Consider the following 27,564-nt stretch of genomic DNA (forward strand, 5'->3'; position numbering starts at 1 on the left):
TGTGGTGATGTCACAAGGTGAACGACACCTATTCGTTTTAGACACATTCAGAGACCCAGAGTTACTGTAAGTAACTCATCTTTGAGACAAAATGGCCGCTAGTGAAACGACACGGCAGTTTGACTGAGATGCGGCTGTGGGGGCCTATGCAACTTGCATAGTTTGCCTATAGGAAAAACCGTCTGTGTGTGTGACACGGAGCTCATGTGTTCCTCTGATCTGATGAAAGTAACTGTAATCTAAATACTCTAAATACTCTCAGTGCTGTAGTTTCTCTGAGCCGAGCGCGAGTCTGACCAAAAGAAGAAGCCGCTCAGACAAATCAGACTTTTATTCAGAAACACTTCACAGTAAATCCCGTCAACAGGAGTAATATTACTCCAGAGAGTAATATTACTCCAGAGAGTAATATTACTCCAGAGAGTACAAGTAAAGAGTAAATCTGTGACAAACAAAGAAGAATCAACGTTTCATTTGTTTAAATCTTGAGTTCAGTTTCAGATTTCAGGGAGTTCATTTTATTCTATTTTATTACTGATTCATTATTGGAGATCTGATGTTTTCCCTGATCATTATTTGGAAGTGATGGATTCAGCGTTTGAACCGTTGCCATAGTTACCAGGATAGGATTCTGAGCTGAGCTGGTTTTCCCTGAGTTTCCCTGAGTTAAAATCTAGACCTACAGTGGATCAGGTCCATCAGGTCCAGTGCAGGAGCTGGAGACGGACAGCAGGGGGCAGTGCAGGACGACTGTCGAGTGACAGAAACAAGGAAAGTAAAGGGAACTATGGGAACGGGGCTGGACCTTCAGTCCTGGCCCGGATCAGTCCTGGCCCGAGTCGGTCCTGGCCTGGTATCAGTCCTGGTGCGGTCTGGGCCGCCGCAGCAGCCTGAGGGTGGTCCTGAGGGCGGTCCTGAGGGTCCACCAGAACGCCGCCATGATCATCGCCGTGGCGACCAGCAGGACGGCGCCCGTGTCCAGACTGTGGTACTGGAGCCAGTTGAGGTCACGTGACGCCAGCCGCAGATGCCCCGCCCCCCGGTTCCTCAGGACAAACTCCACCCAGAACGCCGCCTCGTCCAGCGCGGCGAGGGGGCGGTCCCTGTGCACGGACGCCAGCGCCTGCATACTGCGCCTGTAGCTGAGCATCAGGGAAACCAGTGTTAGGAACATGTGACCACGGAATGACCTCACTGATGACTTCACTGATGACCAGAAACCGATACCATTTGAGCTACGAGGCGCAGCTACGAGGCGCAGCTCTCAGCTGAGAAGAGAAGAAGCAACAAACTGGAGAATAGTTTAGTGTAAACACAATAATCCACATAGAGCTGACTTTATTACAGACTGCGCTCTCTAAACCAGAGTCTGAGCTGGATTTAACCAGAGCTTAATGTTGTTCGCGCTGCAGCGTCTGCAGTGTTTACAACATACAGGCTAACGATGCTAACTCGCGGCTAACAGTTTTGTTCATTCTGACGCCGTTTTAAGCCCAGGAGTTTATTCATCTGAAAAACTAACCCAGCGACTAAAAAGTCCTCAGAAAATCCAAATTAAAGACATACAGCATGTTTATATTGAGGGAAAATGAGCTGCAGCAGAACAATGAAAACGCTGTAGCTTCTCGCTAAGTTACTACAAACACACGAGAAAATCTACAGGAGCTGAAGTAAAGACGAAAAGAGACCATTTAAGAAACATCTCAATACTATTGTTCAATAAAAACACATACATGAATAAAGCTCAGGCATTGGGAGCTTTAGGACATGGGCTTTTCTGTCTGTGATGGACAGAGACATAAAAATAAAACAAATAAATAAATAAATGGCATCAGCACAATTCTAATATAGCTGCTCTTAAATGTGTCGCCGACTTTACTTAAGGAAATGTACATGAGTAAATTAACTCATTACAAACCAATCTGCTGTGAAAAAAGTAAGAATGTTGAAGAAAACGCCTTGTACTCGTATCGGTATTCGGTATCGGCGAGTACTTAAATCAAAGTACTCGTATCGGTTTTACTCTCTGATGACCTCTCTGATGACCTCACTGATGACCTCGCTGACCTCACTGATGACCTCTCTGACCTCACTGATGACCTCTCTGATGACCTCTCTGATGACCTCTCTGATGACCTCACTGATGACCTCTCTGACCTCACTGATGACCTCTCTGATGACCTCACTGATGACCTCACTGATGACCTCACTGATGACCTCTCTGATGACCTCTCTGATGACCTCTCTGATGACCTCTCTGATGACCTCACTGATGACCTCACTGATGACCTCTCTGATGACCTCACTGATGACCTCACTGATGACCTCACTGATGACCTCTCTGATGACCTCTCTGATGACCTCTCTGACCTCACTGATGACCTCACTGATGACCTCTCTGACCTCTCTGATGACCTCTCTGATGACCTCTCTGATGACATCACTGATGACATCACTGATGACCTCTCTGATGACATCACTGATGACCTCTCTGATGACCTCTCTGATGACCTCTCTGATGACCTCACTGATGACCTCTCTGATGACCTCTCTGACCTCTCTGATGACCTCTCTGATGACCTCTCTGACCTCTCTGATGACCTCTCTGATGACCTCTCTGATGACCTCACTGATGACCTCTCTGATGACCTCTCTGATGACCTCTCTGATGACCTCTCTGATGACCTCTCTGACCTCTCTGATGACCTCTCTGATGACCTCTCTGATGACATCACTGATGACATCACTGATGACCTCTCTGATGACCTCACTGATGACCTCACTGATGACCTCACTGATGACCTCACTGATGACCTCTCTGATGACATCACTGATGACATCACTGATGACCTCTCTGATGACCTCACTGATGACCTCTCTGACCTCACTGATGACCTCTCTGATGACCTCACTGATGACCTCTCTGACCTCACTGATGACCTCTCTGATGACCTCACTGATGACCTCACTGATGACCTCTCTGATGACCTCTCTGACCTCACTGATGACCTCTCTGATGACCTCTCTGATGACCTCTCTGATGACCTCTCTGATGACCTCACTGACCTCTCTGATGACCTCTCTGATGACCTCTCTGATGACCTCTCTGATGACCTCACTGACCTCTCTGATGACCTCTCTGATGACCTCTCTGATGTCCTCTCTGATGACCTCACTGATGACCTCACTGATGACCTCTCTGATGACCTCACTGATGACCTCTCTGATGACCTCTCTGATGACTCACCTGGGCTCGTTGTTGACCTCACTCTCTGACCTCACTGATGACCTCACTGATGACCTCACTGATGACCTCACTGACCTCACTGATGACCTCTCTGATGTCCTCTCTGATGACCTCACTAATGACCTCACTGATGACCTCTCTGATGACCTCACTGATGACCTCTCTGATGACCTCACTGATGACCTCTCTGATGACCTCTCTGACCTCACTGATGACCTCTCTGATGACCTCTCTGATGACCTCTCTGACCTCTCTGATGACCTCTCTGATGACTCACCTGGGCTGGTTGATGACCTCCTCGATGACCTCGCTCATCTCCTGTGAGGTCATGGTGTTGAAGTGCAGCACGTTGGCGACGCCGCGGCGTGCCAGGCGCGCCAGGTTCTCGCTCTGGTCCCCGAACAGCGGCACGCCCACCAGTGGCACGCCGTGGAACAGCGCCTCGTACAGGCCGTTGGTGCCGCCGTGCGTGACGAAGGCGCGGGTCGCCGGGTGGCCCAGCAGGTCGTTCTGGGGGATCCAGTCCAGGAGGCGGGTGTTGGCGCCCAGAGCCTTGGGGGCGGGGCCGCTGTACCTCCAGATCACCTTCTGTGGGAGGCGGCCGAGCGCGGCGGCGATGACCTCGGCGCGGTCGTCCTGCAGGCGGGTGATCATGGAGCCGAAGCTGACGACCACCACGCCGTGAGGGGCGGAGCTCACGAAGCGCTCCAGCTCCTGCGGCAGAACGGGGTCAGACAAGGCGGGCTGTGACTGGGGGGGGCGGGGGCTCACCTCGGGCAGCGGATTGGCCGGTTTGCAGTGGAGCCCGCCCACGTAGCGGAAGTTTGGGGGGAGGGGCTTCGGGGTCTCGATGTCCCAGAACGTCCGGATCAGCCACATGTCGGTGCGACCCACAGACTCACACACGGAGGTGGGGAAACCTGCAAGGGGAGGGTTTAACAAGGGGAAAGCTCCTCCCACTGAGACAAAGCTCCTCCCACTGTGACACAAGCCCCTCCCACTGAGATACTAACTCCTCCCACTGAGACACAGCTCCTCCCACTGTGATACTAACCCCTCCCACTGTGATACTAACCCCTCCCACTGTGATACTAACCCCTCCCACTGAGACACTAACCCCTCCCACTGAGACACTAACCCCTCCCACTGACACTAACCCCTCCCACTGTGATACTAACCCCTCCCACTGTGATACTAACCCCTCCCACTGAGACACTAACCCCTCCCACTGACACTAACCCCTCCCACTGTGATACTAACCCCTCCCACTGTGATACTAACCCCTCCCACTGAGACACTAACCCCTCCCACTGACACTAACCCCTCCCACTGTGATACTAACCCCTCCCACTGTGATACTAACCCCTCCCACTGAGACACTAACCCCTCCCACTGACACTAACCCCTCCCACTGTGATACTAATCCCTCCCACTGAGATACTAACCCCTCCCACTGTGACACTAACCCCTCCCACTGTGATACTAACCCCTCCCACTGAGACACTAACCCCTCCCACTGAGACACTAACCCCTCCCACTGTGACACAGCTCCTCCCACTGTGAGACCAACCCCACTCTGACTCCAGCCCCTCCCCCTTTGACTCCAGCCCCTCCCCCCCTGACTCCAGCCCCTCCCCCCCTGACTCCAGCCCCGCCCCCTCTCACCCAGCGCCTCCGAGTACAGGTCGTTCAGGGCGATCTTCCAGAAGACCTCAGAGGCGGCGGAGCTGATCACGTTGGTGAGCACGTTCTTCACGCGCTCGCCGAAGGTCATGCGATCGCTGTACGGCAGCGGCGACGCCGGCACGTAGCTCGGCGGCAGGGGGGCGTGGCCACAGTGGCGCTCGACCACGGCGCCCATGGAGAACCTGAGGGTCACACGTTTCACACAATCGCACAATTACAAAAATCCAGCAGAAAAATTACAAAAATCCAGCAAAAAAAAAGACAAAAAAAGACAAAAATCCAGCAAAAAAAGACAAAAATCCAGCAAAAAAAAGAGGCAAAAATCCAGCAAAAAAGACAAAAATCCAGCAGAAAAAAATTGACAAAAATCCAGCAAAAAGATTTTAAAAATCCAGCAAAATTTTTTTAAAAACCCAGCAAAAAAAGACAAAATCCAGCAAAAAAATGACAAAAATCCAGCAAAAAAAATGACAAAAATCCCGCAAAAAAATGACAAAAATCCAGCAAAAAAAGACAAAAATTCAGCAAAAAAATGACAAAAATCCAGCAAAAAAAGACAAAAATCCAGCAAAAAAAAGAGGCAAAAATCCAGCAAAAAGATTTAAAAAATCCAGCAACATTTTTTAAAAAATCCAGCAAAAAAAGACAAAATCCAGCAAAAAAATGACAAAAATCCAGCAAAAAAAATGACAAAAATCCAGCAAAAAAATTACAAAAATCCAGCAAAAAAAGACAAAAATTCAGCAAAAAAATGACAAAAATCCAGCAAAAAAAGACAAAAATCCAGCAAAAAAATGACAAAAATCCAGCAAAAAAAGACAAAAATCCAGCAAAAAAAGACAAAAATCCAGCAAAAAAAAGATAAAAATCCAGCAAAAACATGACAAAAATCCAGCAAAAAATGACAAAAAAAATTAAAAAAAGACAAAATCCAGCAAAAAAATGACAAAAATCCAGCTAAGAAGTCACAAAGATAAAGACAAAAAAGTCACAAAAATCCAGACAAAAATCCAGCAAAAAAATGACAAAAATGTTGGCCAGGTTTTTGGACTGCGGTTCTTGGAGTCGGCGGTTTGAGGCGTTACCGTAAGGAGGCGATGAGCGGCAGGTCCAGCAGCTGAGCCACCAGGTCGCCGCACGGGGACATGGGGTCCCACAGCACGCCGTCGAAGCGGGCGGCGCGCAGCTCGGACATCAGGGTGGCGTTCCGGACCATGGCCTCGCACGTCTGGATCTGCAGCTCCATGGAGTGCTGCATGAAGCCCACGATGGTGCCCACCTTCTGCAGCAGCGACGCCTCGTGGTACTCGTACATGGAGAAGTGCATGAAGCGCTTCAGGAAGTCCACGTAGTCCTGCACCGAGTACGGCACCTGGACAGAGCGGCGCCTTTAGATCCCGAAACCGGACTCAAGGGCTGCGTCCGAAATGAGCAGATTGGTCAGAGCTCTTACGCCAAACCGGATGTGCGTCAGCGTCCGCCATGACAAGATGCTTCCGAATTGGGCTGGCAGTTAGGAAGGAGTTAGGAAAAGGAGCCTCGATGCTAACTATCATAGCCACTTTAGCATAGGGACCTCTGATGCTAACTATCATAGCCACTTTAGCATAGGGACCTCTGATGCTAACTATCATAGCCACTTTAGCATAGGGACCTCTGGTGCTAACTATCATAGCCACTTTAGCGTAGAGACCTCTGATGCTAACTATCATAGCCACTTTAGCATAGGGACCTCTGGTGCTAACTATCATAGCCACTTTAGCATAGGGACCTCTGATGCTAACTATCATAGCCACTTTAGCATAGGGACCTCTGGTGCTAACTATCATAGCCACTTTAGCGTAGAGACCTCTGATGCTAACTATCATAGCCACTTTAGCATAGGGACCTCTGGTGCTAACTATCATAGCCACTTTAGCATAGGGACCTCTGATGCTAACTATCATAGCCACTTTAGCATAGGGACCTCTGGCGCTAACTATCATAGCCACTTTAGCATAGGGACCTCTGATGCTAACTATCATAGCCACTTTAGCATAGGGACCTCTGATGCTAACTATCATAGCCACTTTAGCATAGGGACCTGTGGTGCTAACTATCATAGCCACTTTAGCATAGGGACCTGTGGTGCTAACTATCATAGCCACTTTAGCATAGGGACCTGTGGTGCTAACTATCATAGCCACTTTAGCATAGGGACCTCTGATGCTAACTATCATAGCCACTTTAGCATAGGGACCTCTGGTGCTAACTATCATAGCCACTTTAGCATAGGGACCTCTGATGCTAACTATCATAGCCACTTTAGCATAGGGACCTCTGATGCTAACTATCATAGCCACTTTAGCATAGGGACCTCTGGCGCTAACTATCATAGCCACTTTAGCATAGGGACCTCTGATGCTAACTATCATAGCCACTTTAGCATAGGGACCTCTGATGCTAACTATCATAGCCACTTTAGCATAGGGACCTGTGGTGCTAACTATCATAGCCACTTTAGCATAGGGACCTGTGGTGCTAACTATCATAGCCACTTTAGCATACGGACCTCTGATGCTAACTATCATAGCCACTTTAGCATAGGGACCTCTGGTGCTAACTATCATAGCCACTTTAGCATAGGGACCTCTGGTGCTAACTATCATAGCCACTTTAGCGTAGAGACCTCTGATGCTAACTAGCAAAGCCACTTTAGCATAGGGACCTCTGATGCTAACTATCATAGCCACTTTAGCATAGTGACCTGTGATGCTAACTATCATAGCCACTTTAGCATAGGGACCTCTGATGCTAACTATCATAGCCACTTTAGCATAGTGACCTGTGATGCTAGCTATCATAGCCACTTTAGCATAGTGACCTGTGATGCTAACTATCATAGCCACTTTAGCATAGGGACCTCTGGTGCTAACTATCATAGCCACTTTAGCGTAGAGACCTCTGATGCTAACTAGCAAAGCCACTTTAGCATAGGGACCTCTGATGCTAACTATCATAGCCACTTTAGCATAGGGACCTCTGATGCTAACTATCATAGCCACTTTAGCATAGGGACCTCTGATGCTAACTATCATAGCCACTTTAGCATAGGGACCTCTGGTGCTAACTATCATAGCCACTTTAGCGTAGAGACCTCTGATGCTAACTATCATAGCCACTTTAGCATAGGGACCTCTGGTGCTAACTATCATAGCCACTTTAGCATAGGGACCTCTGATGCTAACTATCATAGCCACTTTAGCATAGGGACCTCTGATGCTAACTATCATAGCCACTTTAGCATAGAGACCTCTGATGCTAACTAGCAAAGCCACTTTAGCATAGGGACCTCTGGTGCTAACTATCATAGCCACTTTAGCATAGGGACCTCTGGTGCTAACTATCATAGCCACTTTAGCATAGGGACCTCTGGTGCTAACTATCATAGCCACTTTAGCATAGGGACCTCTGGTGCTAACTATCATAGCCACTTTAGCATAGGGACCTCTGATGCTAACTATCATAGCCACTTTAGCATAGGGACCTCTGGTGCTAACTATCATAGCCACTTTAGCATAGGGACCTCTGGTGCTAACTATCATAGCCACTTTAGCATAGGGACCTCTGATGCTAACTATCATAGCCACTTTAGCATAGGGACCTCTGGTGCTAACTATCATAGCCACTTTAGCATAGGGACCTCTGGTGCTAACTATCATAGCCACTTTAGCATAGGGACCTCTGATGCTAACTATCATAGCCACTTTAGCATAGGGACCTCTGGTGCTAACTATCATAGCCACTTTAGCATAGGGACCTCTGATGCTAACTATCATAGCCACTTTAGCATAGAGACCTCTGATGCTAACTATCATAGCCACTTTAGCATAGGGACCTCTGGTGCTAACTATCATAGCCACTTTAGCATAGGGACCTCTGATGCTAACTATCATAGCCACTTTAGCATAGGGACCTCTGGTGCTAACTATCATAGCCACTTTAGCATAGGGACCTCTGATGCTAACTATCATAGCCACTTTAGCATAGGGACCTCTGGTGCTAACTATCATAGCCACTTTAGCATAGGGACCTCTGGTGCTAACTATCATAGCCACTTTAGCATAGGGACCTCTGGTGCTAACTATCATAGCCACTTTAGCATAGGGACCTCTGATGCTAACTATCATAGCCACTTTAGCATAGGGACCTCTGGTGCTAACTATCATAGCCACTTTAGCATAGGGACCTCTGATGCTAACTATCATAGCCACTTTAGCATAGAGACCTCTGATGCTAACTATCATAGCCACTTTAGCATAGGGACCTCTGGTGCTAACTATCATAGCCACTTTAGCATAGGGACCTCTGATGCTAACTATCATAGCCACTTTAGCATAGGGACCTCTGGTGCTAACTATCATAGCCACTTTAGCATAGGGACCTCTGATGCTAACTATCATAGCCACTTTAGCATAGAGACCTCTGATGCTAACTATCATAGCCACTTTAGCATAGGGACCTCTGGTGCTAACTATCATAGCCACTTTAGCATAGGGACCTCTGATGCTAACTATCATAGCCACTTTAGCATAGGGACCTCTGGTGCTAACTATCATAGCCACTTTAGCATAGGGACCTCTGATGCTAACTATCATAGCCACTTTAGCATAGGGACCTCTGGTGCTAACTATCATAGCCACTTTAGCATAGGGACCTCTGATGCTAACTATCATAGCCACTTTAGCATAGAGACCTCTGATGCTAACTATCATAGCCACTTTAGCATAGGGACCTCTGGTGCTAACTATCATAGCCACTTTAGCATAGGGACCTCTGATGCTAACTATCATAGCCACTTTAGCATAGGGACCTCTGGTGCTAACTATCATAGCCACTTTAGCATAGGGACCTGTGGTGCTAACTAGCATAGCCACTTTAGCATAGGGACCTGTGGTGCTAACTATCATAGCCACTTTAGCATAGGGACCTCTGGTGCTAACTATCATAGCCACTTTAGCATAGGGACCTCTGATGCTAACTATCATAGCCACTTTAGCATAGGGACCTCTGGTGCTAACTATCATAGCCACTTTAGCATAGGGACCTCTGATGCTAACTATCATAGCCACTTTAGCATAGGGACCTCTGGTGCTAACTATCATAGCCACTTTAGCATAGGGACCTCTGATGCTAACTATCATAGCCACTTTAGCATAGAGACCTCTGATGCTAACTATCATAGCCACTTTAGCATAGGGACCTCTGGTGCTAACTATCATAGCCACTTTAGCATAGGGACCTCTGATGCTAACTATCATAGCCACTTTAGCATAGGGACCTCTGGTGCTAACTATCATAGCCACTTTAGCATAGGGACCTCTGATGCTAACTATCATAGCCACTTTAGCATAGGGACCTCTGGTGCTAACTATCATAGCCACTTTAGCATAGGGACCTCTGATGCTAACTATCATAGCCACTTTAGCATAGAGACCTCTGATGCTAACTATCATAGCCACTTTAGCATAGGGACCTCTGGTGCTAACTATCATAGCCACTTTAGCATAGGGACCTCTGATGCTAACTATCATAGCCACTTTAGCATAGGGACCTCTGGTGCTAACTATCATAGCCACTTTAGCATAGGGACCTGTGGTGCTAACTAGCATAGCCACTTTAGCATAGGGACCTGTGGTGCTAACTATCATAGCCACTTTAGCATAGGGACCTCTGGTGCTAACTATCATAGCCACTTTAGCATAGGGACCTCTGATGCTAACTATCATAGCCACTTTAGCATAGGGACCTCTGGTGCTAACTATCATAGCCACTTTAGCATAGGGACCTCTGATGCTAACTATCATAGCCACTTTAGCATAGGGACCTCTGGTGCTAACTATCATAGCCACTTTAGCATAGGGACCTCTGATGCTAACTATCATAGCCACTTTAGCATAGAGACCTCTGATGCTAACTATCATAGCCACTTTAGCATAGGGACCTCTGGTGCTAACTATCATAGCCACTTTAGCATAGGGACCTCTGATGCTAACTATCATAGCCACTTTAGCATAGGGACCTCTGGTGCTAACTATCATAGCCACTTTAGCATAGGGACCTCTGGTGCTAACTATCATAGCCACTTTAGCATAGGGACCTGTGGTGCTAACTAACCGGTGACTATGTGCCATCCCATAAGCCACTGCGCCAAACCCCCCACCCTCAGTGATTCATGCGCAAACACTGTTGATCGACAGGAGCACATTTAATATATATGTATATTTTTTTTAAACAGCTGTTGGTGATGTCACTTCCCTTTCCCCTGTTTAAGGACGGATTGTTCAAATGCAGCTGAAGCTCTAGTTCCCGAACTGCACAGATCTAACAGTCGGGTCATGAAAGGTCAAAGGTCAGAGGTCAGTGTTGGAGCTCAGAGGCTGTGATGTGATGGTTTCAGACGCAGAACGAGTTTCCCACCTGGAACACGGTGAAGTGGAACCTCCGGCGCAGCTCGGGGTCCTGGTACCGCACGGACGGACTCGCCGACGGCACCATCACGCTGAGGGTGTGGTTCCTCGTCTGCAGCTCCTCCACCAGGCGCCGCATGTTCAGCCAATGACTGAACTCCCCCGGGAACACCAGCACATGCCCCGCCCACGCCACCTGCACCAGGGCGAGGACGAGGAGCGGAGACGGGAGACGCATGTTCTTCTGCGGACACAAGGACGGCGGCGAAGAACTCTGGTTACTGAGAGTAAAGGAAAACAAGGAAAAATGACAGAAAAATGACAGAAAAATGACAAAAAAGTAAAAAAAAAATTGACAAAAAATGACAAAAAAATGACAAAAAATTGAAAAAAACATTACGAAAAATTTACAAAAATGAGACCAAAAAAAATTAAAAAACTGACAAAAAATGACAAAAAAACACAAAAATGTGATAAAAAAAATGACAAAAAATGACCAAAAAGCAAAAAAAAAAAAAAGAGTTGAATACCCGACAAAAAAATGACCAAAAATTGAAAAAAATGTGACAAAAAAATTACAAACAAATGTGATAAAAATGGGTCAAAAAATGGACGAAAAAATGACAAAAATGAGACAAAATTTGACAAAAAACAAAACAAAAATTTGACAAAAAAAGACAAAAAAATGACAAAAAAGTTACAAAAATGAGTTGAATACCCAACAAAAAAATGATGGAAAAAAAATGTGATGACGTGAGGAAAAAGATCCTCTGGGTTCAGGCGGGAGTTAAGACGTCAAGGAGACGGAGCCGCTGGGATCGTTACTATGGGACTGAATGGAACTCTTACATAAAGACACACCCGGAAGAAACTGCACATTTACAACAACAACATCTCCCTCTGAACGAGCTTTAGAAAACAGGACCAGCACATTCTGTGGAACCGTCTGAGGATTACACACCAGGTCAGAACAAACACATGACTCTGCACAGGAGCACGAGGCGGTACTACTACTACTACTACTACTACTACTACTACTACTACTACTACTACTACTACTACTACTACTACTACTACTACTACTACTACTACTACTACTACTACTACTCAAACACAATGTGAAGCACAAGTTTCAGCACATCTCACATCAAGACTTTGTTATTTACTGTCTCAGGCGCCTCTCGTCTTCGTGACTGTCTCTCCTCTCTTCCTCGGTGCCTCCTCCTCTCGGTGTCTCCTCCTCTGTCTCTCCTCTCCGTGAGCCTCTCCTCTCTCCCCTCTGTACCTCCTCTCCTCGGTGTCTCCTCTCTGCCTCCTCTCTCCCCTCTTGGTGCCTCCTCTCCTCGGTGTCTCCCCTCTGTACCTCCTCTGTGCCTCCTCTGTACCTCCTCTGTGCCTCCTCTGTACCTCCTCTCCTCGGTGTCTCCCCTCTGTACCTCCTCTCCTCTGTACCTCCTCTCCTCGGTGTCTCCCCTCTGTACCTCCTCTGTACCTCCTCTCCTCGGTGCCTCCTCCTCTCGGTGTCTCTGCTCTGTACCTCCTCTGCACCTCCTCTCCTCGATGACTCTCCTGCTCTGGTTCCTGCAGTTGAAGGTGCAGGAGTTTGCAGGAAAGGTCTGCGTCTGCGCAGACTCACACACAAACACGTCTGCACGTGTCGCTCACAAGCTCCAGGGCAAAGTTCAGTCACAGCAACATACAGTATATATGTTTACTGTATGATATATACATATATATATACAACATACAGTATATATGTTTACTGTATGATGTATACATATATATATACATATATACATATATATATATATATATAACATACAGTAAATAAAGCAGAGGATATGTAACTTTCTTCTGCCTAACGCTCTGTGACTCGCTCCTAAATCCTTGCTTTGTACAGATTCCTGACCTGCTCTGGTGTCGGGTTACTCCAACAAAACACAACCCACGGCTTTCTCCAGGATCCACCAGGACAGGATCCAACAGGTTAAAGCTACAGCGTGGAACATCAGGACAGAGTTAAAGCTACAGCGTGGAACATCAGGACAAGGTTAAAGCTACAGCGTGGAACATCAGGACAAGGTTAAAGCTACAGTGTGGAACATCAGGACAAGGTTAAAGCTACAGCGTGGAACATCAGGACAAGGTTAAAGCTACAGTGTGGAACATCAGGACAGAGTTAAAGCTACAGCGTGGAACATCAGGACAGAGTTAAAGGAACAGGCCACCGTTTTTACATACTGAGATATGCTCTTACCTCACTTTAGACGTGTTAATATATCCCCGTCTGGTCTTTGTCCGTGCGCTCACACATACGCAGCCTCTCCCACATGTCACATAGCTCCAAAAAAGCTCACGATAGAAGCTACCAAGCTCTTCCACGTGTTCCCTATTTAAATAAAGTTACGTGAAGTGTTTTCATGCGAAGTATTTTTACACAGAAATGTAGCATGTCGATTTTATAAGCAAATAAAAAGGGGGACTATATTGTGAGGCGTAATGATACGAGGAGTAAAACGTCCGCGCAGTAACTCCTAAAGACTTCCCCGCTCACTTCCGTCAATAACCTTTAGGAATTACTGCGCGGACGCTGTGCTCCTCGTATCATTACGCCTCACAATATAGTCCCCCTTTTTATCTGCTTATAAAATCCACATGTTACATTTCTGTGTAAATATACTTCGCATGAAAACACTTCACGTAACTTTATTTAAATAGGGAACACGTGGAAGAGCTTGGTAGCTTCTATCGTGAGCTTTTTTGGAGCTATGTGACATGTGGTAGAGGCTGTGTATGTGTGAGCGCACGGACAAAGACCAGACGGGGATATATTAACACGGCTAAAGTGAGGTAAGAACATATCTCAGTATGTAAAAACGGTGGCCTATTCCTTTAAAGCTACAGTGTGGAACATCAGGACAGTTAAAGCTACAGTGTGGAACATCAGGACAGGGTTAAAGCCGCGCTGCCTAACCAGACTAAAACAAAGCGTACATCTCGTCTCTAGCGTCATGTCCGATCGCCTCCTCAGAGCTCAGTCATGGATCTGCTCGACGGCGCTGCCGCTCACAGAGAACCGTGTGTTGGGTTAAAGCAGACGAGCAGGTCCCAGATGATTCAGCCGCACTGTCTCAGCTGTTTGTGGGCGTGTCCTTCTGGGGTACCAGGATGTAACCAGTCAATCTGCCTGATGTTTCCTCCTCAGTAGGACTGTGGCTGAGGAGCTGCTTCCCTTAGACCTGGGCCACTTCAATCATCATTTACAAAGACAAGAAATCCGACGTGGAGAATAAATGTATCTGACCCCGGAGGGACGACTGAGTAAAACATGTGAAAGTTCATGAAGGTTTATTGAGCAGATACAGTCGTTCGACAATTGGTTCAAGGATTTGTCTTTACTTATCCCCAAGAAATGTCCTTGTCCAAAACGTCCGTGTGTTTCTCCCCAGGACTTTTTGCCATTTGCGTGTCCTCGTCCTCGTCCATGTCCTTGTTCTCGTTCTTGTTTTGAGGCCACGAGCGGTGCCTCAAAACTGCCCATGTCGTCTCCCGTTTCCCGCACCGGTGTGGAGTAATTCCCGTCAGAGTAAGTTTGCGTGTGGTTCTTAGACCATCGTCCTCTCCACACCCAGGATGAAGAACACACTGTGTAGAGCTTCTCCACGCTCAAATCTTTGGACACTCGGGCGAATTTGCTCTAATTACAAAATGAATCAACAAATATTGCGCGAGGCCCTGCTGAGTTTTCTACCAAAGACCAGTGCATAATATAATGTGTGAATCTGCTGCAGCACAGCTCTTGTGCTCAGACAAACCAAAAATGGAACTCGAGCGCATTTCAGCACCAAAATGTACAAACATCACTTTAATAAAGTCATTTAACGTCTATCCAATCGTGGACTTGGAATACATAAGGAAATATACTTAAATACAACTTTTAACTTTTACTATTAATAACATCATTTTCCATGCCTACTTTTTTTTTTGTGCTTAACCCCTTAACTCCCGCCTGAACCGAGCACTTTTTCTCCAGTTTGGCTTTACCCCAATCCAAAAGCTTCTGGAAAAAAGGTGAGAAAATAGCCACAAAACTGAGACGAAAACAATGATGGAAATGTGACAAAAAAGTGACAAAAATTGACGAAAAAATATGAAAATGTGACAAAAAAATTAAAAAAAATTAAAAAGAATTGACAAAAAATGTGACAAAATGTGATAAAAAAATGACAAAAAAATGACAAAAAATGACCAAAAAAATAACAAAAATGTGAAAAAATGTGACAAAAATGTGATACAAATTTGACAAAAAATGACAAAAAAAATGACAAAAATGCGACAAAAAAATGACAAAAAAATGACAAAAAAATGACAAAAATGTGACAAAAAATGACAAAAAAATGACAAAAATGTGACAAAAAAATGACAAAAATGTGAGAAAAATGTGAGAAAAAAATGACAAAAAAATGACAAAAAAATGACAAAAAAATGACAAAAATGTGACAAAATGTGACAAAAAAAATGACAAAAATGTGACAAAATGTGACAAAAAAAATGACAAAAATGTGACAAAAATTCAACAAAAATGTGACAAAAATTCAACAAAAATTCAACCAAAATGTGAAAAAAAATAAGGTGACACAACTCAGCAACAACACAAGGAAAAAGGTCAGTTCTGTGGGTCTTAGCTTTCAAATGAGGTGCTACACAGACCTACATAACAGCCAAAGAGGACAGAAAGCATGTGGTTCAGGCGGGTGGACAGAGGTTAAACACTTGAAAGACTTTAAAGCAGCAGAAGGAGCTGGATCAGAGAGAGTGGAGCGCGCCTCACCTTCCTCTCTGCAGACGATGGAGCCTCTGAGGCGCGGCAGGAGGAAGGTGAGGCGCCGCCGGGGCTCGTCTCCAGGTGAAAAGGCAGAGCGAGGCGGCGGCCAATCAGAGAGCGGCTCTTATCACCTGGACTTCACTCTGTCCCGGAGTCACGGCGGGTCACAGGGTTTCAAACACATGTGAGCCGGAGAGAGGAACATGAGGAGATACGTGACCCCCATTATAACAGTTAATCGTGACCCCCAACCTTTCCGAGCCGTGACCCCCATTATAACAGTTAATCGTGACCCCCACCCGGGTCAGACCGTGGGACACACAGGGACATTAACCCCTTAACTCCCGCCTGAACCGAGGACATTTACTCCAGTTTGGCTTTACCCCAATCCAAAAGGTCCGGGAAAAAAGGTGAGAAAATAGCAACAAAACTGAGACGAAAACAATGATGGAAATGTGACAAAAAATGTATGAAAAAGTGGCAAAAATGTCACAAGAAATTGACAAGAAATTGACGAAAAAATGACAAAAATGTGACAAAAAATGACAAAAAAATGACAAAAATGTGACAAAAAATGAAAAAAATGACAAAAAAAAATGACAAAAGAAAATGACAAAAAAATGAAAAAAATTTGATAAAAAAAATGGACAAAATATTGACAAAAAATGACAAAAGAAAATGACAAAAAATGACAATAAAATGACAAAAAAGGACAAAAAAATACAAAAAAATGACAAAAATGTGATAAAAAAATGGACAAAATATTGACAAAAAATGAAAAAAATGTGACAAAAAATGACAAAAGAAAATGACAATAAAATGACAAAAAAATGACAAAAAAAATACAAAAAAATGACAAAAATTTGATAAAAAAATGGACAAAATATTGACAAAAAATTAAAAAAATGTGACAAAAAATGACAAAAGAAAATGACAAAAAATGACAAAAAAATGACAAAAAAATGACAAAAAAAATACAAATAAATGACAAAAATGTGATAAAAAAAATGGACAAAAAATTGACTAAAAATGACAAAAAAATGACAAAAAAATGACAAAAAATGACAAAAAAATGACAAAAATGTGACAAAAAATGACAAAAAACTTACAAAATTGAGTTGAATACCCAACAAAAAAAAATCGTGAGGAAAAAGATCCTCTCAGTTCAGGCGGGAGTTAAGAGGTTAACCTATATAACTCTTAAAGGGGGCCTATTATGCAAAATCGACTTTTTCAAGCTTTACATCATGTTATTAAGTCATTCCCTCATTAAAACCATGCCTGAAGTGTTGCCTTGGCACATTCACGTATTTTCGAGTAATCTGTAGAAACTCTGATGGCGGCCATTTTAGGGATAAAACGCCTGATTCCTTCAGGAAACGCCCTCGACCTCCAGGATACGCCTCCGACCTTTCGTCACCAGCCGAGTAACCAACCACTGCTCCTCAGCAGAACCCCCTCCCCGCAGTGTCTAGCCCTAAGATGTAAACAGAGTCATAATGGAGGATTAGCTCCATGTGTTGTGAACCGGAGCCACAGCAGACTTTTACAAAGGCACACATCAGTGTTTCTGTTACTGAAACACCCAGGATTAAAACCGGTGACAAGAACACTTATTTCAGTGTCTGGTTCTGCCTGGGCCTTGATGATGCACAGAGCCTCCGGAGAAAGCTAATGCTAAGCTAAACCTCGAGTCATCACGTGAAAACGAGAAATATGCACACATAAAGTCAATAAAACCACCACACACATAAAGAACCGTTTAACAATGATCACACACGGAGCCAGGCTTGTTGATTTGGAAGTTTATTGCTCACATTTCATCTACAATGGGTCATAGCCGAGTGGCTTTCTCTCGGAGCTAACAAGCTAGCCGCGATAAGCTAACGGGAAAATTCACTGAATACAAGCATATTATGCATTGAAAACGTCACTAAAACAGGCAACTGCTTGAAGCAGCCTTTATGATGATGACACACGGAGCCTGGCTTGTTGATTGTGTAGTTTATTGCTCACATTTCATCTACAGTGAGTCGTAGCCGAGTGGTTTTCTCCCGGAGCTAACAAGCTAGCCGCGATAAGCTAACGGGAAAATTCACTGAATACAAGCAGCATATTATGCATTGAAAACGTCACTAAAACAGGCAACTGCTTGAAGCAGCCTTTATGATGATGACACACGGAGCCTGGCTTGTTGATTTCGTAGTTTATTGCTCACATTTCATCAACAGTGAGTCGTAGCCGAGTGGTTTTCTCCCGGAGCTAAGGCACTATTAGCCGCGACAAGCTAACAACCTTCACCTTCACAACATTCATTGAAAACAGGCAGCATATTATGCACAAATAACGTCAATAAAGCCGGCAACTACTCGAAGCAGCCTTTACGATGATCACACAATGAGCCTGGCTTTACACATTTGTGGTTTATTACAGACTTTTCATCAACAATGAGCTGTAGTCGATTATAACAAGCTAACGGGTAACCTCGAAAAAACATTGTCCACCTGCACTGATAATGTCCGTCTTTGAATCGTATGGGCTCCTGCAGATCCTGGTGTCGTCCATGGGGGTATAGTTAGAGATCCATAGGGCATGGCAGATGCAAAGAGAAGCCTCCAAACAGCAGTTATTTTTCAGGCAAGAGCCCCTTCCAAGCGTCCGGTGTGGAAGGTTCGTTTCCAAATAATATCCTGTGTGGCCATTGTTCACAAAGTGATAAACAGTAGGTCCTTTCCAACAATAAAAATTAAAATGCACCGATCGTAGTTTCAATACTGTACGCAGACAACGAGCGCAGTGTTGTTGTGATGCCACAGACAGCGTGTGGAGGGGGCGTGTCGGAAAGGGTCAGAGGTTCTTAAAGAGACAGAGGCCTATTTCAAGTCATTTGCTACGCCATTTTGAAAGAGCAATTTTATACAAGGCAGTTATTCTAATTTACTGCATTTACAGACCAACAGAAGGTTTCGTCATCATTGTAGTGTGATATAGACTGGTGCTATGTGGCTGAAAAAAGCATAATACCCCCTCTTTAAACAAAGAAAAAACAATGGCTAAAACAAAAATGAATTAAAATTAGAACAATTAATGGCACCCTGGTAAAATAGCATGTCTGCAACGACGCCATAATAATAATATTAAAACACATATTTTATCTAAATGCTCTGGCGACCCCCAGGTTGAGAAGCCCTGGTCTAAATAACCAAATAAACACGTTTTCACTGATTTACTGGTGTTTTATTGAGGACAGACAGAAGAGAGTCCTATGTTTTCACAATTAAACATGTTCATTCACTCCTTTCACAGTAACACAGGATTCTACACAAATACAGGGTCGATATCTTCATTCACATCTCGTTCCTCTGCAGCACATGTAGAGTCCGGGTCAGGTTTTATGGACGGTCGCTTTGTAAAAATCCCTGAGTCCCTGCGCGGGTTCTTCGTACCTCATTTAGTCCCGGTTTGTTCCTATGTTTGTGCCGTTTCTCCCGGGTTTGGCTTTTAAAACTAAAGTTCCTACTTTGTTTCTGTTTTACACTTGCCTGGATCCGGATTTAGAACAAGCTCAGACACAATTTAGGCTGAGTTTTGATTCTACTTTTACCTCGTTTTTTTTTTGGTTAAAGTCCAGTCCTGGTTTAGATAAAGGTTTAGCTTATTCTGGTCCTGGTTTTAAGTGGAAACCGGTCCTGGTTTGAGATGATTCTGGTCCTGGTTTAGTGGATTCCAGTCCTGGTTTTAAGTGAAGTCCAGTCCTGGTTTAGTTAAATGTTAAGTGGTTTCTGGTCTTGGTTTGAGCTGATTCTGGTCTTGGTTTGAGCTGATTCTGGTCCTGGTTTGAGCTGATTCCAGTCCTGGTTTGAGCTGACTCTGGTCCTGGTTTGAGCTGACTCTGGTCCTGGTTTGAGCTGACTCTGGTCCTGGTTTGAGCTGACTCCGGTCTTGGTTTGAGCTGATTCTGGTCCTGGTTTGAGCTGGTCTTGGTTTGAGCTGATTCTGGTCTTGGTTTGAGCTGATTCTGGTCCTGGTTTGAGCTGATTCTGGTCCTGGTTTGAGCTGATTCTGGTCCTGGTTTGAGCTGATTCTGGTCCTGGTTTGAGCTGATTCTGGTCCTGGTTTGAGCTGGTCTTGGTTTGAGCTGATTCTGGTCTTGGTTTGAGCTGATTCTGGTCCTGGTTTGAGCTGATTCTGGTCCTGGTTTGAGCTGATTCTGGTCCTGGTTTGAGCTGGTCTTGGTTTGAGCTGATTCTGGTCTTGGTTTGAGCTGATTCTGGTCCTGGTTTGAGCTGATTCTGGTCTTGGTTTGAGCTGATTCTGGTCTTGGTTTGAGCTGATTCTGGTCCTGGTTTGAGCTGACTCTGGTCCTGGTTTGAGCTGATTCTGGACTTGGTTTGAGCTTATTCTGGTCTTGGTTTGAGCTGATTCTGGTCCTGGTTTGAGCTGATTCTGGTCCTGGTTTGAGCTGATTCTGGTCCTGGTTTGAGCTGATTCTGGTCCTGGTTTGAGCTGATTCTGGTCTTGGTTTGAGCTGATTCTGGTCCTAGTTTGAGCTGATTCTGGTCTTGGTTTGAGCTGATTCTGGTCTTGGTTTGAGCTGATTCTGGTCTTGGTTTGAGCTGATTCTGGTCTTGGTTTGAGCTGATTCTGGTCCTGGTTTGAGCTGATTCTGGTCTTGGTTTGAGCTGATTCTGGTCCTGGTTTGAGCTGACTCTGGTCCTGGTTTGAGCTGATTCTGGTCCTGGTTTGAGCTGATTCTGGTCCTGGTTTGAGCTGACTCTGGTCCTGGTTTGAGCCGACTCTGGTCCTGGTTTGAGCTGATTCTGGTCTTGGTTTGAGCTGATTCTGGTCTTGGTTTGAGCTGATTCTGGTCCTGGTTTGAGCTGATTCTGGTCTTGGTTTGAGCTGATTCTGGTCCTGGTTTGAGCTGATTCTGGTCTTGGTTTGAGCTGCTTCTGGTCTTGGTTTGAGCTGATTCTGGTCCTGGTTTGAGCTGACTCTGGTCTTGGTTTGAGCTGACTCTGGTCTTGGTTTGAGCTGATTCTGGTCCTGGTTTGAGCTGGTTCTGGTCTTGGTTTGAGCTGATTCTGGTCTTGGTTTGAGCTGATTCTGGTCCTGGTTTGAGCTGGTTCCGGTCCTGGTCTTAGGTGAAGTCCAGGTGCCGGTCTGGGCCCAGTCCGTATTCCGTCTTGTGTTTCTCGAACAGCTCGCTGAGTCTCTGCAGATAAAGCTCATGCAGCGACTCCACGTCTTCACTCGTGGGACTCGGTTTGGACTGGACCGGGATCGGACTCCCGACTGGACCGGGATCAGGACCGGGATCAGGACCGGGATCAGGATCAGGGCCGGGATCAGGGCCGGGATCAGAGACAGAGGAAGACGAGGTCAGTGTGGTCAGAAACACGTGGTACAGGTGCAGGTGCTGTTACTGACCGACGGTGTGGATGGGTTTCCGGTAGGGCATCAGGCCGAAGCTGTACTGAAACACTCCCCGGGCGTGAAACATCGGCATTGCTACTCCCATGATCCTTTGCAGCCGATTCTGAAACAAAACGCAGAAAAGACGAGTCGGGAATGAAGTAACCGCACATTGATCTCATTTATTATCGACTGTGGGAAGATGTTTTGGGGAGGGGGCGCTGAGAGACAAGACTGGCCCCCAAAACGCTATTTCTTTGCTTATTTCCTATTTATTTAACCCCTTAACTCCCGCCGGAACCGAGCACATTTTCTCCAGTTTGGCTTTACCCCAATCCAAAAGCTTCTGGAAAAAAGGTGAGAAAATAGCGACAAAACTGAGACGAAAACAATGATGGAAATGTGACAAAAAATGGACAAAAAATGACAAAAAAAGACAAATAAAAGAGTAAAAATGACCGAAAAAATTGAAAAAAATAAAAAAAAGACCCCCCAAAAAAAGAAAAAATAAGAAATAAAATTGACAAAAAAAAAGAAAAGAAAAAAAAGACAAAAAAAAAAGACAAAAAAAAAATTACGAAAAATATTGACAAAAATGACCAAAAAAATGACAAAAAAATGGACAAAAAATGACAAAAAAAGGAAAAAAAGACTAAAAATGACCAAAAAAATAAAAAAAAGACAAAAAAAAAGATAAAAAAATGACAAAAAAATTGACAAAAAATGACGAAAAAAATGACAAAAAAATTGACAAAAAATGACGAAAAAATAAATGACAATAAATTTACAAAATGAGTTGAAACCCCCCCTTCAAAAAAATTGAAAAAAATTTGATGATGTGAGGAAAAACATCCATTTAGTTTTGTAGGTCTTTCAAATGAGGCGTTACACTGGCCTACAGGATTTGGGTAAAGCTGAACTGGAGAAAATGCTCTCGGTCCAGGCGGGAGTTAAGAGGTTAATATTGCTTGTAATGCATAGACGATCCACCAGGGGGTGCTGTAGCGCCCTCAGCACTCTGGGTTCCCACAGCCTTGGAAAGATATGAGGCACCAGTTCAATCTTCTGAGCAGATTTAGTGTCAATTTAGTGTAAATATAGTGTACATTTAGAGCACTGACGAAGCCTTTTGGAAAACAGGTGAAATGTTCGACACTTCCACAACAGAGACGACAACTCAAGAACCTTCATCCGAGTAAAAGTGACAATGATTATTTGGAATATTCTGCCCAATGCTACTCATGTACGGTTTAAAAAGCAGGAGCCCAAGTACGGCCCCTTGAGGCACTCCGGTCTGGGTCTGCAGAACATCCGGAGCAGAAACCCTTTCACAGCAGCCGTGACCTGCAGGATTAGAGTTTGGTGTCGGTGACGTCAGTTTTGGCCGAGTGCGTTTGTCTAATCAGCGTCTCCCTGTGATTGGGTGAGGGCATAGATATAATATAATAATAATAATAATATATTGTATATTCATTTAAAAAGGTTTCCGAGTCGTGTGTGAACCTTAATGGCCGCTCTGTCTCCTCCAGTCTGGGGCTGATAAACAAAAACCAGCGTAGTTTAACCTCTTAGCCTGAACCCAGAGGATCTTTTTCCTCACGTCATCACATTTTTTTTCCATCATTTTTTTGTTGGGTTTTCAACTCATTTTTGTAACTTTTTTGTCATTTTTTCGTCAATTTTTTATCACATTTTTGTCACATATTTTGTGTCATTTGTGTCAAAATGTCATTTTTTGCCACATTTTTTTCATTTTTTCGTGAGTTTTTTCGTGAATTTTTGTCATTTTTTTGTCACATTTTGTCACATTTCCATCGTTGTTTTCGTCTCAGTTTTGTTGCTTTTTTCCAGAAGCTTTAGGATTGGGGTAAAGCCAAACCAAACCAAAAAATGACAAAAAATGACAAAAAATTGACAAAAAAAATGTGACAAAAAGTTACAAAAAAATAAATAATAAATTTACAAAAATACGTTGAAAACCCCCCCAAAAAAGGGAAAAAAATGTGATGATGTGAGGAAACAGATCCATTTAGATGAGTTTTGTAGGTCTTAGCTTTCAAATGAGGTGTTACACGGGCCTACAGGATTTGGATAAAGCTGAACTGGAGAAAATGCTCTTGGTCCAGGCGGGAGTTAAGAGGTTAAAGCCCTGGTGCTCATTTGAACTGTTTCATCGTCTTTGTGACTGGGACTCCCTGAGGAAACGATTCCCTCAGAGACGACACCGCGCGGCAGACAGATGTTGCAGATGTTGCTGTGAGCAGACCAGACAGTGCGTGGCGTTGGTAACCATGACGACACTGCCCGGTCTGACGGTCTCTGAGTCCTGGTTCAGACCTGGAGGCGGCGCAGGGCGGAGCCGCTCGGATTCTCCATCTGATCGAAGAGTTCGTTTTCCCCGAACGAGAAAACGGGAACCAGGTGAGCTCTGCAAAAGTACACACGGTAAATACTGCGACTGTTACTACGGTTACGGCGGCAATGTGGGCGTGACCGACCCGTGCTTCAGCGCCATTTTGATGAAGCCTTTTCTGCTCTTCACCTGAAACACACCAGAGGGAGATAAAAGCGTTTGTTTTGTGGACGAGGTCCGACTGAAGCGGCCGACCTGCAGCGTGAGGGCGCCCGGCCGCGCGTCCAGAGCCTCCGGAGCCCCGCCCACCGCGATCACCGCCACGTTGCCCCCTTCAGGACGACTGACGAGGTGCGCCAGGCTGGACTTGGAGGAGGAAACCAGGCCTGAGGAGGAGACACACACTGTACACTACTAGCGAGCCGATTCTGGAGCTCCGCCATTTCAGTGCTTTTAGATCTGACGGCGACTCTTTAATCTCGTCCAGAAAACTGTGTGGGTGTCAGGCGGACGGCCCTGGAGAGGTTTCAGTCTGACCTGAGTGGGAGGGGCTTCTCGGTCAGGCTGGGAGACTCCACCTCGTCCTCTGCTTCCCTGCACTGTGGAGTCCCCCAGGGTTCAATCCTTGGGCCAATTCTCTTTGCCCTGTACCTCCTCCCACTCAGGGAGATTTTTAATAAACATGGCGTGTCCTATCATTTCTATGCGGACGACTGTCAGATTTATTTGCCAATCACCAAAAACAGCCACTGCCCCCTGACACCCCTGCTCCACTGCCTCGGTGACGTCTTGGTTATCCCAAAATTTCTTAAAATTAAATGAGGGAAAGACAGAAATGGTTCTGTTTGGAAATGCCCTCACTGACTTGGGACCCCGGAGCATTATGTGCGTCCCAGAGTCACCAGCCTTGGCGTCACCATAGACCAGTGGTTCTCAACCTTTTGGAGCCGCAACCCCCATTATAACCGTTCATTCACCTCCGCCCGGGTCAGACCATGGGAAAAACAGGGACATTAACCCAGGGGTTCTCAACCTGGGGGTCGCGAGACAGATTTGTGGGGTCGCCAGAGCATATAGATACAAATATGTATTATTATTATTATGGAATTGTAGCACACATGCTATTTTACCAGGTGCTGTTGTTTGTTCGAAATTTGATACATTTTATTTTAGCCATTGTTTTGTAACTTTTTTTTAAACTTTAACTTTGTTTTTTGTTTTTTTTCCTAATGAACTGTTATAATGGGGTTCGCGGCTCCAACAGGTTGAGAACCACTGCATTAACCTACATAAATCTTAAAAAACAAAGAAAAAAACAATGGATAAAATAAAATGAATCAAATTTAGAACAAATAATAGCACCTGGTAAAATAGCATGTTTGCTACACCATAATTGTAATGGACTTGATAATGATTTAATTATTTTGAAGTACTTCCTGTTTGATGATGTAATCTTTATTCATAGTAAGTAAGTAATCTTTATTTCTATAGCACCTTTCACAGGCAAAGGCCACAAAGTGCTTCACAACACAGTTAAAAGCAGAAATTACAAACAATATAAAAAGGGGTCACAACAACACAGAAATCACAGCAGCCCAAAAGTAGCTAATTAAAAGCTTGAACAAATAAATGTGTCTTAAGGTCGCTTTTGAAAGAAACAACAGAGTCAATAGAGCAAAGAGGGCGGAAGATCATCCCAGAGCCTGAGAGGATCGGTCGCCTCTAGTGCGAAAACTCGAACGTGGAACCTTCAGCAGGGTCTGATCCACAGACCTCAGAGCCTCACAGGATGTAAGGCTGGACCAGATCACTGAGATAAAGTCCTGTGAGCTGAATAAGGAAGTGTTTAAATGTGAGTGTCATTGCGGGAAGGGAACATGGCACCTTATGGTTATGGTTTTTAGCTCCCAGTAGGATTGGGGAAAAAAGGTAATATTTGGATTCATTTCATGGAGTATTTCTACTATTTGTGTGGATGTTTATATTGTAAATTGTTTTGCTTTTAGCTCTTACGGTGGTCACTGTGGACTAAATGGAAATAAAGAAGGAAAATGACACGAGATCCACTTGTACGCTTCATCATTACGACCGGGATGCTACAATAATAATGACAATATATGTTTTTATCTATATGCTCTGGCGAACCCACAAATCTGTCTCGCAACCCCATTGGGGGTCCCGACCCCCAGGTTGAGAACCCCTGCCTGACAGCGATTTCACACTAGACAAGCCTGCAGTGTCTCGCCTTAAGACCCATTTTTATTCTCAGGCTTTTAACACCGCGTGAGTCGTGTGGTCCCCGTGTCTTTTATTTATTTTATCTTGTTGGTTTTATTGTTTTATTCAATGTTTTTAATTATTTTATCGTTTTATCTATTTTATTATTATCATTAATGTCTTTTACCAACTATTTATTGTTTTATGCAGGTTTTAGTCCATTATTTTTTGTTTTATTTTTAATCTTTTTTTTGTTTTTGGTGGTAGAGCTAATAAGTATTGTATCTGTTTTTAGGATCTCATGTGCAGCACTTTGGAAACATTTGTGTTGGTTAAATGTGCGATACAAATAGAGTGGATTCGATTGGACTTCTTCAGTACGGGTGTGGCGTGTGGTGGTTCTGGCTCTGACCTCCACACATGATGTATTCCCTGAAGAGCGGGACCCGGAACCAGAACGGCAGCATCAGGAGGTGAGGCCTGAGCCCCGGGAACTGAGCCGAGAACCCGGTGGCCTCGGTGCAGAAGTTACCGAAGGCCCCGGCCACGAGCACGCCTGGAAAACACACCTGTAAACACCTGGAAAACACCTGGAAAACACCTGGAAACACCTGGGAAACACCTGGGAAACAAACACACGGGCCTGGAAACACCTGGAAACATGGACTGACCGTGAGGGTGGAATCCAAAGATGTAGTTCTTCTTTGGATCCAGGTCCACTGTTTTTATGAGCTGCAAAAACATGTACAAGAGCAACGATTAACGGTCTGTGTCAGACGCTGGACGCCTGGAGGCTGCTGGAAGAACTGCAGTTGAGTTTACAAAGCTTTGTCGCTCAAAAAGATCCTCGCCCTGGACAGACTCTGACAGTTTTCCCCTATTTTGCCCCTGAATTTTTCCTCTTTTTCACCCCAATTTTTCCCCATTAGTTCCAAAACCTTCACCCATTTTCCCCAAAATTTCTCAACTTTTACCCCTTTTTTTTTCTTCCAATTTTCCACCCTCAATTTTTCCCCTTTTCACCCCAATTTTCCTTTCATTTTTCCCAAACTTTCACCCTATTTTTCCCCCAATACTTCTCTAATTTTCCCCCAATTATGCTCCCCATTAATTCCGAACCTTTTACCAATTTTTCCCAAAATTTTTAACATTTTCCCCCAAAATTCTCCCTCAATTTTCCCACTTTTCCTCCAATTTTTCCCCAATTTTTCCAACATTTTCCACCAAAATTCTCCCTCAATTTTTCCCTTTTCACCCCAATTTTATTCAATTTTTTCCCAAACTTTCACCCTATTTTTCCCACCCAAATTTTCTCAAATTTTCCCCCATTATGCTCCCATTTCCCCACATTTTTCCCCCATTAATTCCAAAA

At 44.7% G+C, this 27,564-nt stretch overlaps 2 protein-coding genes across 2 annotated transcripts; both read right to left on the reverse strand.

The window, feature by feature from the left end:
* Window positions 1–823: 823 nt before the first annotated feature.
* Window positions 824–12,580, reverse strand: LOC306980386 (UDP-glucuronosyltransferase 2C1-like). The gene is made up of 7 exons (XM_079579740.1): window positions 12,529–12,580; window positions 11,393–11,626; window positions 6,019–6,305; window positions 4,913–5,115; window positions 4,019–4,167; window positions 3,525–3,961; window positions 824–1,142 (listed from the first exon to the last, which is right to left on the reverse strand). Exons 2-7 carry the CDS (start codon window positions 11,618–11,620, stop codon window positions 857–859), a joined length of 1,590 nt encoding a protein of 529 aa, XP_079435866.1. The 5' UTR covers window positions 11,621–11,626; window positions 12,529–12,580; the 3' UTR covers window positions 824–856.
* An 8,706-nt stretch (window positions 12,581–21,286) lies between these two features.
* LOC306981086 (2-acylglycerol O-acyltransferase 2-A-like) lies at window positions 21,287–26,936 on the reverse strand (the record flags this gene model as incomplete). The annotated part of the gene is made up of 7 exons (XM_079580636.1): window positions 21,287–21,502; window positions 21,638–21,746; window positions 23,960–24,050; window positions 24,121–24,164; window positions 24,231–24,361; window positions 26,605–26,748; window positions 26,864–26,936. The coding sequence occupies 7 exons, from the start codon at window positions 26,934–26,936 to the stop codon at window positions 21,348–21,350; spliced, it is 747 nt and encodes a 248-aa protein (XP_079436762.1). The 3' UTR covers window positions 21,287–21,347.
* Window positions 26,937–27,564: the final 628 nt, after the last annotated feature.

The sequence above is a fragment of the Gobius niger genome (genome assembly GCF_951799975.1).
Source record: "Gobius niger genome assembly, chromosome: 21".
Classification (NCBI taxonomy): Eukaryota; Metazoa; Chordata; class Actinopteri; order Gobiiformes; family Gobiidae; genus Gobius; species Gobius niger.

Excerpts from the sequence above, each read along its gene's own strand:
- LOC306980386 (XM_079579740.1), bottom strand. The coding sequence starts at position 11,620 with ATGCGTCTCCCGTCTCCGCTCCTCGTCCTCGCCCTGGTGCAGGTGGCG. Across the intron at positions 5,116-6,018 it reads CCGCTCATCGCCTCCTTACG|GTTCTCCATGGGCGCCGTGG; the intron begins GTAACGCCTCAA and ends TGTGACCCTCAG. Across the intron at positions 4,168-4,912 it reads CCTGTACTCGGAGGCGCTGG|GTTTCCCCACCTCCGTGTGT; the intron begins GTGAGAGGGGGC and ends CTCCCCTTGCAG.